The following is an 18,582-nucleotide window of genomic DNA, read 5'->3' as shown; positions in this document are numbered from 1 at the left end:
ACAGACTGTGGACTGCCAAATTGCTATCTATCTATACAGAATACAAGAGGTACATGAATATACAGAATACAGAATTCTATACAAAATACAAGAGCTTCTACACAAACTAGTTCCTCCGCTCCACCTAAAGAAGTACTTTTGTAAAAAGCTTTTCCCAAAAAATGTCTTATCCTCCCATGCCAACACATTGTTCAAAGAGCCTAAAGCTGCCACTGTTGTCACCTACTGTGTGCGCGCAGGAAAAGCAATTTTTTCTTTGATGATCATACACAAGGAACTGGGTTTAAACTAAATCTGGCAACTTATTCTTGCAACTACAATTTGGTTCATTCACAAAGGAAACGTTAACTATTCCAGAACCACATACTCTCCAAATTATCAACGCTGAAAATTTCTTAAAGCAAAAGGTTAGATGTTTCGTATTTCTAAACTAATGAACTAATGGAAAAAATTAGAAATATTTTGTTGGCTGACTTATCATTGAATTTTATTTTTAAAAAACTGCCTGCTGTATTAATGCAGGCAGTTCTCATATCGAGAAATTGTCAGAGAACTGATCACTTAGCACAAGCTACATACCATATTTTCTGAAAACTGATAGGACAGTAAGGCTATATTTGTTTATCCTGTCAGACATTTCTCATAACCACATCTGTCATCTGTCCGCATAGTCCTTAAACATGGCTCTCCAATTTTTAACACTTAAGTATTTGAATACTTAATATTGTAAAAATATTTCATATTGCCTGAATTAAAAAGCTGTGATTTTTATCTTGTCTATAACAGAATGAAATCATTGCAACTACATAAAAATTAACAGAGTTAATCCAGCACACAGACTTTTGACAAGAGAAGCATTTGCACTCTTCAAACAACTCTTGCAGTTCTCAGGCTAGTATGAGAAATTTTCAAGTCCAGCTGTGTTTTTTTCAATAAATGGGAGCATTATACACCATAAAATAACAGAACAGATCCCTCCTCATGAGATCACAGCTGGGTTCTGTTATTCTAAAACCAATTTTTCATTTACTAAACGAAAATAGAATTTTAGTGTATATGGAAGCATCTAAAAGAACCAGGAAAAAAAATACACTGCATCTAAGCATCCTAAACTTTCATAATATTAAAATCTAAGCAGTATATAAATGAATGTCTTATCTGTCTTTTCACTTGGAAGAGTTTTTAAACTTAAAATCCTGGACTTTCAATATTCTCAAGCATTAAAGCCTTGACCTCTAAATTTAATAGTTTCCATCTGATCTATTAAAAACAACATGCTCTTGCAACTGAGTTGGTATAAGAAGCAAAAAAAAAAAAAAAAAAAAGAAAAAAGAAAACATTAGAAAATGCCTCTAAAGGAATAACTTTGTTCTCTTTCAAAAGAGAAGTTTTAGAAGTCTTGGATATATATTCTCAGAACATCATCCGAAATTTACTGCTTAAATTTTCCCAAATGCTCCCCTTCTTCCTATTTCCACAGCTACTTGAACTCCATTAATTCTAAAATGCCTTGCCTTCAAGAAATAGAATTGAGTGTAGAGCAAGCACTACTTCTAGACTCTCTCTGGATATTTTCAGATGTGCAACAGGGTCTCTGGGTTTTTATACAGATACTTTGAAGGTAGTTTATTTCAGTTATTAAAAAAAAGCTTCAAACAGAACATCATTGGTACAGGCTGCTACTTGTGCCATCTCAAAGATTTTAACTCCTCTTCCTCTGTATAACTTAGAAAGAGGTTGGTCCTCATCTCCCCATTTCCTCCTCCCTGCCAAATCCAAACTCTTTCTACTGGTTTAAATGGCTAGAGAGCACCTAATTGCATCAGATTCCTGCACCACTATGAATTCCCCAGAAGAGCGGTCTCCTTTTAAACCCAGACACAAGAGGTAAGCAGCACTGGGTTAGGACCCAGACTGCAGCTGGGAGAGGACCATTAGCATCACAAAAGTTCCAGGTAGCCTCTCACAGATACCCAGTTACAGCGATTCTGACTAAGATCACCACTCCAGGCTGACTGGAACAGGGATTTGCAATGCCACTGCTGGTGGTACTACGCTATCACTGCTAGTAGCACTTAACACTAGCAGCCAGTTCTCTAGATAAACCTTTAAACCCCATCATTCCTTGCCACACCTGCCAACCCCTCTTGATATGCCATATGCCTCTGTATGAAGACTGAAGTCTCATTTCCCACCAACCACCCATCAACCTGATCCCTTCACGCAGCCACCATCACCCTGCCCGCCCTGACATGCCCGTTTTGCCCAGTGACCTCTAGCTCCACACAGCTTGCTCCCCTCTTTGCTGTATTATGCAGGAGTGAAGAACTTGGCTTTCTGCATCCTCACAGCACGCATTATGAGCGCATGAGGATGAGCTGACAGAAGCTGATGCTGCAACACAGGCAATTAATTAGCAGTAAAGTGTTCTTACCAGGCACTTTCCACTGTTTAGGTAAGTGTTTGCTCACTGACTGTTAGGACCAGCTGCCACTACACTGCTGCCCATTGCAACATAGGTTGGCAAGCTTTGGGTTCCCAAAGACACACTTCAAACACCCGAACAACTTAAGAGAGGTAGAGAAAATTCAGAAGCTACTTCCCTCTACAATCTACTTTCTGGCTGGTGGTTTTGTGCTAAATCTCAGGAACCACCCTATGTTCTTACAAGAGAGAAATAAAATTTTTAAAGGCTAGTGGTTGCTCTGTTACCTGCATCACACTACACACACGTAAAGCTTTTTCATGTATTACAATATGGATAACCAAATTATACTGAAGATTTTTGATACGTATTAATGCTTTTAGCTTAATATTAGTGTTTGAACATGCTAATCTTTGGGTGTTCCTTGTATTTTCAGGCTGAGATTTACTAAAAGCTCAAGGTGTTGTCTCAAGGCTTAATAGAAAAATCAGCTGATATTGAGCATACTAAAATCAACAATGACTGAACACATACTAAGAAGTTACCTACTACCCAGAATCATAACTACATCGTACCTAGTAGCCGTTTGAGGTTCCTCTTGAAAAAACAAAATGGAAAAAAAAAATTACACAGGGAGGAACATAGTTCTCAGTTTATAAAGCAGGGATAAATAAAACCTGTCGATGGTGATAGCGATTTGTTCATATTTAGAACAGTTCATGAAAGTATGCCTTTTAACCAAATAGCAAAAATAATTATATGCCCAGAATAAATTTGGAAATTTTTTATTTTTTTATTTTATTGGAGTGGAAAAGGGGGGGAATAGTTTGTTTTTAATTTATTTTAAAAAACAAACAAACAAAAACACTTTCCTCTAGAGTAACTATACTTAAACTTACTAGTCACCTCGTTGCTGATCAGATACAGCGGGTAGATGTACCAAAACCCAACTACAGCAGAGAACCAGGCACCTTGTTCCTGAGGGAGCAAGACAAGGGATGCTTGATATCAGATGCTCTCTACCCAAATGAGTGCTTTGGTTCTCTGAGATAAACCTTTTTATTCTTGCTTTGTACAGAAGTTTAGAATGTTATCCCACACTGGAAACAGATTTGACAATAAACAACTATTAGATTGACAGAATAAGCAACTGGAGAATGTGTGGATAAAAGAGAAAGGACATTATTTACAATCACACTAGCCAGAAATTAAGCCAGTGCTCTGGAATAGTCTCCTGTTCTCCAGTACAATAAAAGCAAGTAACAATACTCACAATCTTCAAAGTGAAAGTCTAGCAAGACTGGAGCAATTGGCACAGGGGGGAGAAGAAACAGTTTCATCCAACCCTTTTATCATTCCCTGTCCGACCAACTCACAGTTTTACTCTCAAAAGGTGTTTATAACAAAGATCATAGACTGTTGAAATCCAGTCTGGTCTTTCTACAAACCTATAGTCCTCACTAAGTGTAGTTTTTCCAAGTGATTTAGCTAAACCACCACAAACACAAGCAGTGTAGATCAACAAGGCTTAGACATTTTCAATTAGATTTAAACTTAGTTTATATTTGTTTACTGTAAGGTTGCAGAGGATTATTCTTCCACAAATAAATCTTCTTCTTAAAATTCTTTTTAAGCACTCAACAAGTTTCTAAAGGGTTTCAGAGGCTTATAAGCTTCTACTTACTAGCTTCTTTCATGCACTATCAGCTTTTAATGACATCTTCGCCCATCATCTGATCCACAGCAGACTGAATTCTGCGTGTTAGCTTAACAAGCAACTGTTTGTACTTCTACATGCATGCCCCTGTATCTTACTTCCAAAATGTTATTTAGAACCTATTCTCAAAGGATTGCTCTCTTCATATGACCTTCTATGGCACTCATACCTACAAAATTCACACTTCATAAACACTGCCTTTAAACACTCCCTCTACTTATTTTTCCTCTCACATACAAGCAACTCAGTCTCTGAAAGACTGTCAGAGCCACATGTGACTTCCAGGCATCCAGTTGGAGATACCCGCAACTCAATTAATCATCATTTAGCAGCTGTATTCTCAAGGTATTAGGCCATACCTTCTATATTTTCTATCCCTTTAAAAAAAATATTTCCTCTAAATAGTTAATTCTGCTGGATGGCATTCTGAAATAACCCACACAACATCAGCAACAGGCAGACGGAGATAGAGATGGAAGAGAGATTGGTGAGAAAACTCTCTCTTAGAGAAGTGAGGGGGGGAAGATTACAGGAAAATACAGGATTCTAAAATTAAACTCAACTTATCCATGCATCTGTTGAAACATACTCTACGCTACTGTTGAAAAGATTATTTCTTAATTTTATTATAGTTACAGCTCAGAAGATAAATATATACAAATAATTCCATGGTTTCTACTGGCTAAATACTGTTCACAGTGCCATGAACTGAGCTGTGACAGCCCAGCATTTCTGCAAATCTGATCCTATGTTTTAATCTAGTATCCAGAATCATGACTCCAGCTTGTAGTGGGAACCCAACAGTTAAAGTTACACCCTCCATGCAAGTCTGTTCTCCAATACACATTCTCTAGTAAGTAAAGAGGTCCTGAAAACGTGAACTTCCCACAACCTCCCTTAGAATATAGATTCCTGGAGAGAGAAAAAAAAAGAAAAAAAAAAAGAAAAGGCAGCATATCATTCTTCAATAAACACAAAAAAGCCACAGTAGCCCATTCAGACAGGAAAATAAATGATCAGAAAATAAATGCAAAAATGAATGCAAGTTTTTAGACTACTAGAATCTATCGTGTGTTTACGTCAAAATATTTGGATATTTATAGAGGACATGGAAGGGCTTTCACGGTTCAAAGAACATTTTCATTTATCAGCCACTTTGTGACTGGTCTTCTGAAAGCTAATAAGAACTGGCATGCTTTCACTCATTTGAATTGTGTTTATACGCCAGTAAAACTTAAATAAATAAAAAAAACTGATGGCATGTGCACCTTAACTTTCCTAATTTTTTTTTTTTTATAGCTCTGGGGAATTTCTGTAAACAAAATATGCCTACCAACAACCTCCAAAAAGATATACTTTCTGTCATGGAAATTTTAAGGTATGTAATTTAATTTAGCAAATGTTTTGTATTGTATAACACCGTTATACCAATAATAAAAGACTTGATTTTTTTTAGGAGATCCCTCACTTGAAGTTGTCTAAATTCTGTTTCTTTACAGGTGATTGCTTTAGGCTTTTCTTTTTTTTTTTTATTATAAAAAAAAGAAGACATGACATTTTACACCTAAAGAATTGTATATTATTGCATAAAAACTTGGACATTGATCATTAGCCACTTTTTAAAGTATAGGTTGAAAAAAATCATTTAAAGATTCAGAAATCTTCACAGAATCTTGTATCTGCAAAACACATCTATTTTATTCCATTAATTTTAAACATAGGTTAATATATATATATTTTTTTTGTGAATGAAAATGTTTGACAGGGAATGGATTAACTTCCACACTGTCAGCTTACACAGAGACACAGCATCAGCTGAATCATCTTTTTCTTTTCCTTGAAGGTCAGAAGGCTATAGAAACACTGATAATAATCAGCCAAATATACAACAACCTAGATATTTTTATCCTCCTAAAATCAAATTATTTTTTCCACCACAGCCACTGAAAGTAAGTGTAAATTAATCAAACTTAACTAGCAAAGAAGATCTGTAATACCTCCAGATTTTTGTTTTGTGAACAAATTAGTGTTTCTGAATTTTAATAATTGATAGATTCTTACTGCCTACTAAAGACAGCAACAAGAGTTCATCACTTACTGCACTTTGGGGATTAACATGGTGTGGAAAAAAAAAAGAATAACATACAGTTGCATGAAGTCCCGTCTTCATGAAGTAAAACTTAACATCTTGTAATATTTTTTTTTCTAAAGTCTAATTCCAAACTAAGTAAAATTTTCAAGGGAAAAACATTTACTTTAGATATATTACTTATTATTCCATGGCTAAGCTCTATTGTTAGCAATTAAAGTAGCAGAATTCAGCTGGAATTAAAAAAAAAAAAAAAAGCTTCCTCTCTGGCAGACAGTTCATCCTCTAAACCCCAACAACTCAGCCAGCTACTTCAGAATCACATCAATGCTTCCTGGTTACTTGATAGACATATTGAGATGGTCATTTTCTTAGTCCTTTAAGAAGCTTTCCTCTTGAGCATAGAACTGTCTACATAATTATTCGGTTTTCTACGACAGGCACACTTTACAGCAAGAATAGCAGTGCATCATATTCTAGACATAACCTTGTTCTTAAACAAGGTCTTTACTCCTCATAAACAAATCTGGAAAAGTCCTCCTATAAGTTATTTTTGGCTATTAAAATAACCTAACGATAACAACAACAACACACATGAACTAATAAAATGTATCTACAGTAAAATAATCTCCCACTTGCCAGAAATCATTCTTTTATAAAGTTCATTAAGTTTTGCAGAAATTGTACTTGTTTCGTACAAGAGACAACAAATACAGCAGGCAAAAAGCCCATCTCAAATGGAGAATACCCCATTTAAAATTACAAATGTATGTATTTTGGATATTCAGAATTCTTTCGACTTAAGTTACACTCCTGTTGCATAATCTTTTCATATTAAGGAATAAATAACAACATTCTTAAAAACAGTATTTGTCTAGGTATTTCTCAGAAAACTTTTTATTTTGTTAGTACATATTTCACTGACAAAAATGCTCATTTTAAGATTTACTAGGTAAACATAATTGCAAACACTGGCATCTGCTCATGCAAACATCAAAATTCTTAATAGATAATTTACTTCAAATTTTGTTTAAAAAGAAGTTGCTATGTAGCAGAAGACTAACGCTCATGTATTTGTTCTAGACTGAAAAAGATCCAATGATTTTTAAAGATGTGCCAAGGCTTAAAATGTTTCAGTCCTGGTAAAGAACAGCCAATACGATTTAATGCAAGACAATACCTTAAAATTGGAAATCACATAGGCATACATTCTGTATTCAGTCTATATTCTTTCTCTCCCTATTAGAACACTTTTCACTTATCCTGCTACTGTGTTGTTAATTCCACAGAACAAGCTGGCCTTCAGTGCCTTCTTTCCATGAGGCATGCATGAAACTGGACCATACAATTAGATAAATAAACAAACATGTAAATTGTTATGCACAGACTCTACAGGACAGGCTCTTTCCCACAGCTATTCAAGCAGCATCTCCTCGTGGTACTTCTCTGCCTCAATAGTGACTAGTTTAGTTCAGAATGCTAACATAAATAATAATGCAAGATAACTATTTATTTATTTAACTATCCAAAGAGCAAATATTTACCTTCTGCAAGCATGTCAGGCACATCTGCTTGATATCTAGGCCCCACTCTGATTTCTCCCTTGTCTGCTAAAAGCGTTTTCAGTGATGGATCATACACCAATGAATAAAAAAAAGTATCCTAAAAAAGAAGACACATTTGCAACAGCATAATGAATTTTAAAATTAGCTTTGCAGGTCTACCTCACTTTCCATGTGAAAATTATTCAAGTAACCCTTATAATACACTTTTACAGACTACAGGTTTGGTACAAGAATAAACATTTTGAAACATTAATTTTGACTTTAAATAATGCAGATGTTCATGCATACTTTTACATGGCTAATCAAAGCTTTTCTCATTGCTCTAAGTTATTTCAGAACAGAGCAATGATGAAAAGATTCATACTCAAAAATACTTTTTTTTTTTTTAATCTATTGAAACAGTTAACCATTTTCTGAATTTCCAATTTCCTTTCCTAAATACCTCTGCCATACTGACTTTTTATAAATTAGTCTCAAACAGCATACAAAACTGCCAGTGTCTGAAAAGGGCTTACACAAAAATAGTATTGACATATCTGGTACAGTCATTTGCAGCATAGGGTAAATGTTGTTCTCAGAAACATTTTTCAGATTATCAGTGGTTTTGGTGTAGAAATATGAAAGTAAAGACATATTAATTCCAGCTAAAAAACACTGCCTGCCTCATATTATATAAAGACACTCCAAAGGAAAATGCATTTATGTTTAAAGGTATTTTACAGTACAAAGCTATTTTAAAGGCTTATCTTTCAAAGTCATGGGGAATTTTTTTTGCCTCTAGTAAGGCTAAACACCTTAATTTTCTTCCATTGGAAATGAAAGGAGAAAAGATATTTTTCATACAGCAGTTCAGAGCACTTAGAATTAAGCTCCTATACTAAGTTACTCTCTAGAGGACCCTCCCTCTCTCCATCTATTGACTACGGAGTATGATATTTTGAGTATGGAAGACTGGTATTTCTCGAACACCTCTAGGCAGAAGAAAAAAAGCAAAACAAACAAAAAACCCATATTGTAAATACCCACTACATGAAAAAGTCTGTGTATTTTTCCTTTATAAGATAACATGATTAAGTTTGAGTTAACTATTTTCTAAGTACAATAAAATGCATAATAGAAATGTAATGTGTCGTTTCAGCTTTTGTTCCATAACACTTTCAAAATCAGTGGTTTTAACGTAACATTTTTCTAACATAGCCTTCATGAAAACAGTTTTAAAGTGTTTGCCCATTTACTGACATTAAAGCTGTAAAAAAATAGGTAACAAAAAAAACTTAAGATCATTCCAATATTTACACAAATAGAAGCCACAGATATTACCTCTTTCTCCAGATATGACAACACAGATTCTGTCTCATTCAGAAGTGCAACACTGCATTTTCCCCTACACAAACACAAGGAAGAACTGTTACTTTTGTAAAGCTGAAATTTTTGTCAAGTCAAAAACCTGCAAGAAAACAAATTAGATATATTTTAAGCTTTAACATTGAAAATGCATTTTGCCATGCTTTAGTATTTTAAAATTAACATCAAAACAACATAATGAACAGCCGCACAATCTCAAGCACTCAATTATTTAAGAATTCTACAGAATTAGGAAACATTTTCAGAAATAGAGAAGCAACAAAGGAACAAGAGGTACTGTAAGTACACATACCATTAATGAAAAGCCCTGGCTGAATGAAACATCACCTCCTAGACTAAAAAACAAAAATGAGCCTAAAGCCCGTTCACCTGCTATAACAGAATCTCTAGCAGGAAACTACTGTCATTTTTCCCAGTTCTTTACAGTTTTCCACTTTTTCTTAAAGCATGGTCTTAAATGTGGCTTGTTTGTTTGTTTAGGTTTCTTTTATTTAGTAGCAGGTTTCAAAAATCTCGTACCAACAAAAAGAACCCCAAAATAAATCCTTGAGCTTCCAAAGAAGGCTTCAGACTTAAAAGGAAAGTGTCCCTATTATAGGGGCTCTGGAACCAGGAGGAGTATTAGGGCAGAAAACTCCTAGTTTAAGTCCAAATGAGTAAGAGGACATTCAAAATGGCTTCTCTTAAGGCAGCACAAACCCATCCTTCCCTCAAAGTAGGTACTGTGCAACTTCATGCATCCTCACCAGTGTCCCAGTAGAAAACCTAACTGTCCTTGATCTCATTCCCTATACCCACCCCTTCCTTCTCAAAATTACTGTGGTTCTTTTTGTTTGTTTTGAAACAGGACTAAATCTCAGGAAATCTAGAGATCCAGTTCAAGAAAGCACCCATATGTTTAGAATCATATGTGAACTCTAACATCCAGTGATTGTAAGCCTTTCATAAAAACTTCCGCTGCTGTATCTTGACTTTCCAGAAATTGTGAGGAAAAACCTAACCTGCCACATGTAATCAATACAGAGCAAAAACAGTACTAAATTTCAGCGCTGGCTTTTCTTATTCATTAAATTGCTTCTCAGATGTGTGCTCTGACACCGTCACCACTGCTTTAGTAACGAAAAGGTTAACATACAGCTCATGAAATCAGTTCCCGTAAGTCAGATAGAAGCCTTACTAACAAGTCTGGCTGAATGACTGTGAAAGGAAATTAAAGTAATTCATAAGAAAACTTAACAAGCCTCTTCAACATGGCTCTGTAATTTTAATGATGTACTAACATTTAGTAATGTACGGCTTAAAGGGACACCAAATCCTTGTTCCTGTCACACAAACAGCATCTACTGCTAGCACTAATATGAGAAAAGAAGTTTAAGTCCACGTAATGGTATGCCTTCATTTTTAATCCAAGAACATCTAAAAAAAAAAAAGTTAAATGGAGATACCACAAATGACTATACTGCTTATTTAACTCAGACATTCCAAGTGGCAAATACACTTGCAAGGGAAACAGCTATTGAGAAATAATTCATCAAAAATAAATAAAACATATAAAAGAGAGCAAACCAAACCTGAAAGACAGTGCAACTAAGTAAAAGTATGACACTGTTCTGGATGAGATTTAAGTTCTTTATATTGATTTTTGGCCAACATATAGTTGAAAAAGAACATTATTGGAGTGATGGCCTACAAGGTGCTTCCCTGTGCTACTGAACCCACTTAGCCCCTGGTGCTATTCCTTAGTGGGTTATTTATCCCCACTACTTGTGCTGGGAGGCTGTTTCAGAACCTCATTCTCCTAAAGTTATGAACTTTCTAACTATCAGCTTTATTTTATTCAAGACCAGTTTATATTATTTTGCTTTCACGTCAGCACTCTCCTCCTGCTCTTCTTCCTGTTATGCCTACTCACTCTTTAAGCCCGCTTCCAAACCGAAGTCGCATTTTAATCTTTGTACTACTAGGTTAAATGAGCCTAGGTTTCACATCACTGTCTCAAAGAAGAGGATCTTTATCCCTTGGATCATCATACATACCCATTTTTTTTCAGGAATTCTTAGTTTGAAAACTAGAAACAATATGAGGTTTTAACAACTCCCCATGGACTCAAAGTACTTTTCCTTTTTGAATGGTAATATTTCTAATGATTAACCATAAGATTCTATTAATTTCTTCCATGGCCACATTAAAATGCTAACTACCACATTTTTGTGTAAGCTACCAGTGGAAAGCTTCCTGTTATTCAGCTCTGCCACAGATCTGCCATGTATCTGCCCAGGTAGATACTGCAATGAGAATTTGACCCTACCTTTCTCATCCCTTTCTCCCTCCACAACCCTTCAGCCTCAAATTCCTCTGCCTCTGACTTCTCTGCAAATAATCTGCAAATTTATTTTTATCAAATGGCATTTTAAAGAAACACACATAGATAAGGATGAAAAATGTTAAGGGCGCTGAATCATCTTGCTTGCAACCGACATTTTTTATGTTGTCATTTTCAGCTGAGTATATAGTAACTTTATAATAACATATTTCTCCTTAAATACATCACCTTGCATTTCATGCACCAAAGTCTTATTCGACTTCCATCAATTTAGTTGGTATTCACCATGTGGTCCTAGTAGCCTTACACATACAGACAGCAGGATCCCACAATTCCCTTCTCCCATTTGTAACAAACCAGCACACAAATAAACATTAGGGAAGATAAAAGTTACATCAGGGACCTCTTTGATTTAAGAGGGTAACACCCAAAGAAGTTATTGTGAAAAGCCCTTGTTCATTTCAGAGAATGTTGACTGTTAAGCTCAGCTGTAAAATATCAGGTGCCAATTACGAACTGCTGGTCATTAAGCAAAAATACCAAGCTAACATCTTACTCATTACTGTTGGACAGCATGCGAAATTAGGTTAAAAAATTCATTAAGTCTGTAGTGTATAACCTCCTGAATTTCTCTCAATCTCATTATTTGTCAGGAGAATCACAACCTTACACGGAAATGGTGGGAAGAAATCAAAAAAAATAATCTGAGCACAGCACACAACAGCAGATGAGAAGATTCCTGCAGTAGAGAGCTAGGAAAATGTCTCTATAATCAATCATGTCTTTGGATCTTTTTTGAAGCTTTTGACCTTGATAATTCCTGAACATTTATGTCCAAAGATTAATTATATGCTATACGATGAAGTCAGTTAATCAATTTTAACCTTTTTTTTTTTTTTAAAGTATTGAAGGCTAAATAGGAGTTTACCTTTCCAGTTTGCTTCAGTTCTGTACAGCTCTAGTATGCTCTCTCTCCAATACAGCCTACCCTTATTTAAGAGCAATTATTGCCGAGGCTTTTCTTCACCTGTCATCGTGGCTGAAAGGGCAGTGACTGACCTTATATCTTACTGTTGGAAATTTACAAAGCTTCATTAAGACAAAAGATTAATTTCCACAGCACATCTTCGAAGTAAGTTTCTGTTTGATGTTACATTTCTTTGCACAGCATTTTAACCATCTAATGGCTGGAGTCATGTACACAAATAGAATTTTTTTTTAATGTATATACATTTCAAATGTATGGACTATAGCCTCAAAAAAAAAAAAAAGTAATGCTAGACCTACAGTGGTAATCCAATGCTAAAACGAAAAAAAAAAAAAGAATTCGAAAAACGTTAAAAAGAATAATTAAAAATAATGTAAAAATGGAGTAAAAAATAATTTTTAAAGATCTGTATTATGGTTACCAATTTCTGTGATTGACAAGCATGAAACACTTATTACAAGTTATACAGAATCTTAACCAAAGGCATAGAACCCCTACCATTTATATATCTCCTCCCCCCCCCCCCCCCCAAAAAGGAAAGTCCTCTCAGCCTACTGGAAATGGCCTAGGGGGTTGAACCAAAGCATCTAGCTCTGGATCTCGTCTCTGAAATCTCTCAACCATGTATACTGCAGAAAGACCTCAATACAGATTGACAGTGATGTGTCCCTAAATGTTCTCCAACCACCACTGTACTCCTCATCCTTTCTTCCAATACTAGTAATCAAAATGCCACATGAGGAAGTTAATAGGGTTTAAACCACATCACAACAAGACTGAGTGTAAAGATATGGATTTTTTTCACCTACGGCATGTATTTAAAAAGTTTTATAAGCTTCTCTGAATATGAATATAATATTCTCCTCCTCACAGCGTTCTGTAACTGCATTTATTAATGTTTTAGGACAACTTCAGATAACTGTAATAAATAGGTAGAGCTATAGCAAATAAAGCATCAGCATGACAAGATAAAATCAACTATACTAAGCTAGAAAAAGGAAAAAAAGGGGTGGGGGTGGAGCTGGCTAACCACAGAGACATATACTGCATTTACCAGATTGTAAGATCAGTTACACACCAAAACAATACTCTATTTGCAAGGACTGTAGGATTTCTGAAGTTTTCAAGTACTATTTAGACTAGCAAAGTATAATGCAACAGTTACATTGCTTTATTGGTGAAATCTCCTTCCTGAAGCCTGTCACAAGAAATAATTAAGGTCAAAATTACAAAGTATTACCCAGCTTTAGTGAAACAGTAAGAAAAATAAGTAAAATTGAGTTGTCGAATATTTATTCAGATATGAAACCTTCTTCTCCAACTGTGAGTCTGATTTTAGCTATATTTCCTCTACCGAGCAGAATCCCTGACTTAATTGATAACAACAGGGAAAATTACTAGTAAATAGCATCAGAAGAGATCAGTGATATTGAGATTACATTCCTGGTTTTGACCTTTTTCTCTAATACTCAGAGAAATTATTCTTATTTCCTACAGAATTAGGCAGAGCTGATCTTGTAGGAACATTGAGGGGAGCTTTCAGATACCTCAGCAATGTACAAATACCTGCAAACAAAAAATAAGTTACCTTTTATGTCTTCACTTACAATTTAATTCTGACGAGATTAAATTGTCCCTTCAGAATGCTTTCTGCTCTTGGATGTACTTAAACATATTTAAACTGTTCACAGATAAAAAGTTCTTCCATTTAGCTGGCAATACCAACAAAACTTGTCACAGTATTAAATCAGTCAAAAATAAAAAGTAATTTACAGGTCTTGCAGTAAAAGGAGAGAACAAAGCTTACCTATGTGTAATGCTCACGGTATTACCAGTCCCTATCATACAAAGCACTCAAGATTCAACCACATCCCCTGGCCTAAGAACCAGAGCTACAACTTTTAACTTTTTTCTTTCTTTTAACCATTAACCACGTGAAAGCTGTTTTCACACATTAGCCCTTCCTTCATTGCCATGTGTTATAAATTCTTGCCAGGTTGTAAATTTTCTACTGTGTATTTCAGCCAACTCCAACAGTATGCTGACAATTCCTGACCACTTAGGCACATCAGCGGAGGGACGTGTTATAGCCTACTTCTTCATGCTTACACCCTGCTTCTGTGATTTGAACAAAGCCATCGAAGAATGACCTAAGTACTTCCCACAAATAAACTCTAAAACACAGTTTTGGAAAAAATGCTTTAGTGTTTTTTGTAAAAAGTTTTCAACTGTTCCAGCAGAAAGCCCCATAGTCCCAAAACCAAAATGCTAACCACCTGCAGCTGAAACAGCAAATAAACAGAGACACTAATGAGGATTATAAGGAAACAGCAAAACATGCTACTCATCGTGGTAGGTAGCAGTCCCAATGGAGTGAATAAAAAGATTACCCCCCCCCCCCCCAGTTTTTAGGAAGTTATTTGTCTGTGGTATTTTGTTTTGTTGGTGGTGGCTTTTCTTTGTTTGTCTTTTAACTGTGGAACAAAGAAGAGGAGAATAAACAGAAAACTGGAAAATAAATGGCAGTTTTGTGAGACACTCAGATAAGACTGTCGTGGACAATTCAATAAGGAGCTGATGAAAATGAACAGTCTATGTGAAATGTCAGCATCTGAGTCCTGAAGGAGAGATATCAAAGCAAGTAAGCAGAGAGAGGGCCTAACGGGCCTTGAAAATTAAAGACAAAAACTGTGCCATGTTTGAGTAAGACCCAATGGAGGAATGAAAAGTATTTGGGAACATAATTAAGACAAGACCATGATAACAATCAGCATTTGGAACAGAGAAGTTCCCTTATTAAGCCACAAGATGATGATAACCAGTTCAACAATTCAAGTTGTTTGAAACAAGTCACACCAAAGCTTTAATGCAAGATGTTATTAGAAGATTTAGATATCGCCTGATTACAGAACCTAGATCAAAACGCCAAATTATCCAACATACACATTTTACATATACATATGGGAAAAAAAAGAGAGACATCTTGTTTCCACTAGCTAGGTAATCATCTTTTAATGATGATGAAAACAGATACTTTAAAACTACCAAATGAATCGAAATCAACAGCAACTATTTTTATCTTTTATATAGGCCTTGTTTTGGCACAACCCCTACTTTTAAAACAGCGGAAACCTCTACAGTTCTTGTTCTGTTATTCTTGCCGGCTATTTCTTTATGTTTTCACCAGATGAGTAAGACAGCCTGAGATACAAATCTCTTTTTAATAAGGAACCCTTGGGACGGGAGGTACAACAAAAATTACAGAAAGAAATTACAAAAGAAATGAAGAAATTAGTGCCTGATAACCAGGAAACCATGGAAGTGGAAAAGGCAACCTGATGGCCATAGTAACATGCCATATACATTTCCTATTGTAATGTAGTTGCATTCTGGGTATGATTAGTGCAGAGTAAGAACTTTCAGAACACATTGCTCTCAGTTCCCACCAAGTCAATGGAACTTGCTATGCATTGGTCATTAAAGTACAACTTGAAGAAAGAAGAAAATATATGCAGGGAGGACAGACTTGGAAATTCTGCTATTAATAAAGACTCATCACCCTCCTGAATATGACAATGACATTGAGTAATTCCATGTGGACAAACCAATTGTCTCTCATTAATCTTCATGAAAAATGTTGGTCTCAGAAATTTGAAACACAGAAGTGAGTCACTAGCTAGACAAGAACAAAACAACAAGAGAATATTAGGAAACGTTGAGTTTATGAGAAAAAAAATGATTTCATTTTAGCATATGCTATTGCTTCAATGACAGTTTGAGATTAAACTCAAAACAAGGTGCAAAATGAAGAAAGGCAGTAAAGTTTTGAGTAGAACACAAGAGCAACCTTTCTCGTGTGCATCATAAAGAGTAAGAAGGAGAAAAAAAGTACAGATAGAGCAGTGGATGAGAAAGGTATCTTAAATAGAAAACGTTTTTCCTGAACTGACTGAAATGGAGAATTGTTTTGAAGACTTCCAATCACAAAACTACTTTGAGCCAAGTTTTGATCCCTTACAAGCAGTTTGCAATGATCACCAAATCACAGACTAGGAACTGTGGAGTCTTAAGAGCTTCTGCTACTTATAAAAAATTGATTCCCCAGTTATGGGAAACCAACACCAATCTCACTTGATAAATGAGTATTACTGGGACCCGTGTCTCCAAAAAAAATGACACCAATCTCCCGAGAAGTATGACTGTGTATGCAATGTACACCTGTGGCCAAAATGTAGATCAATAACTTGGGTATTACCTGTTTAGCATACTACTGATAAAATAGGACTCAAAACAGAATGCACAGCAAACTGACATGTATATCTAAGTGAACCAGAGAACACCTGGCATCTCAACATACGCATAGATATGGATGACCCAAAGCTTTTATGCTGCACATGAGCATCAGTCTGAAAATTCACCATTTTAATCTTGATTAGAACTGAAGTCCTCATTTTGAACACTCCAAATTTATACGATTTAAAGGCTAAGTCTTTCTTGGAATAATCATGCACAATTGACACCAATTTTAAATTAAATTGATTTTAATTAAATTAATTTGTAGACAGCGTTCAAATCGTTTTTTCATATTCTTAAATTCCATATTTTTCATATTCTTAAATTCCAACTTTTATATAGCTCACACTGTTACCTAGTCACAGTCTAATCAGAAGAAAAAGCATTTCCAACTTGAAACATCTTATTTTTAAGAGATAAAAATGAGGAGTTTTCATTCAGTAACAACTTATGCAGCTTATACACACAAATTACTATGTAGTTAGCAGAAGAGCCAAAGCATTCAGCAACTCATAAAAATCTTACTTTCATAGTTGTAGAAGGTGTTGAGAGAGAAACATGGATCTACAAATGTATAGATGTTTTGAAACGAGCTTTAGCAAATTATCACTTAGATTGCATCTTGTGTTCTGTTTCTGAGAAGGGTTTTCCAGAAGAGAACACATGGAGTAGAAAGAACAATGCCAAGAAGAGAGGGATTCAGATCACAAGAGGTAAAATGCTTTCCTGACCTAGGCACAGCAAAACGATGTTTTCTTATCTCAGTGAGTGTAACAATATATACACATTCTATAAACTATTGTAGGAAACTCAAGTCATTCCTATTCCTCCCCGCCCCCCACATTAATTCAGGAAAAAAAAAAAAAAAACCTTTTAGCAGAGAAGCAGCAATACAAATCTACCTAAGAAAGCCACAGGAGGCTTGAACCAGGAATGATTTTTCAGCGTAACATTACAGGGTCACTTAGCCCAGAAGCAATGCACACCACTCCATGCAACTGATCTTAAAGTCTTGCACCATGTGAAACACGCCTACTATGCAATTATGTCACTATGGGGACATGCGTAAGAATTTCAGGTATTTCACTGAAACTTCCACCGATAAAGACAGTATTTTTCTTTTACTCTGTTACTTGTACTGGCTATTGACCACAAGTGAGAACAGGATGAAAATCTAAGCCAGAATCTAACTAGTGTAAACATTCTCCAAGTTCTACCAGCAAAGAAGAAAAAAAAAAAGAAAAAGAAAAAGAAGAAGAAAGAAACCATAGGCATGCTTCAAAGGCCCCAGTACACTAAACAACCTCAATCCAGAAAGAAAGAAATCAATCCTTAACAATCCAACAATCCAAATCAACAGATAACCACATGCCTATTCAAAGCAGATTCACTCCTTATCTTATCCAGCAGTCTGATTTACACCAGAAAATAGACCAGGCTTCTAAGGCTCAAAATCAGCTTTTAAGAATTAGCTAAAATTTTATAGCTTATATATACACGTGAGGTATATGAATACATAACGCGCACACACCCTGTATGCTGAAAACAGCTTGTTTGCTGAGAATGCCAAGACTAGAAATCCTGAGGTAGTATCACCAATTCCTAGGGTGCCATGCTTTAAAAAGTTACAATACTTAAACAACAAAATGAGTTGTCCTATCCTGTCCTGAGTTTCAGACCATGTGGTGTTCTGAATGAAGGAATTGCACATTAGGAAAAAAACTATTTCTCTATTTCATACAAAGCATTAAATTTAAAAGCAAGTACAAATGATCTTAGAAATTAACTCAGTCTTTTACAACAACAATCTAAAGCTG

At 35.4% G+C, this 18,582-nt stretch overlaps 1 protein-coding gene across 6 annotated transcripts in view; it reads right to left on the bottom strand.

Annotated features, from left to right (window-relative positions):
- MTA3 (metastasis associated 1 family member 3) overlaps positions 1 to 18,582 on the bottom strand; it is a 139,977-nt gene that overhangs the window by 95,679 nt on the left and 25,716 nt on the right. For all 6 annotated transcript variants that reach the window (XM_066993765.1, XM_066993767.1, XM_066993766.1 and 3 more), the window contains exons 5-6: positions 9,117 to 9,180; positions 7,776 to 7,893 (exon numbers count right to left, since the gene is read on the bottom strand). In XM_066993765.1, the coding sequence (XP_066849866.1) occupies positions 7,776 to 7,893; positions 9,117 to 9,180 (182 nt within the window). The remainder of the gene's footprint in view (positions 1 to 7,775; positions 7,894 to 9,116; positions 9,181 to 18,582) is intronic.

Source organism: Anser cygnoides, chromosome 3 (genome assembly GCF_040182565.1).
Source record: "Anser cygnoides isolate HZ-2024a breed goose chromosome 3, Taihu_goose_T2T_genome, whole genome shotgun sequence".
NCBI classification, from domain to species: domain Eukaryota; kingdom Metazoa; phylum Chordata; class Aves; order Anseriformes; family Anatidae; genus Anser; species Anser cygnoides.
This window is presented reverse-complemented; position numbering and strand designations above follow the sequence as displayed.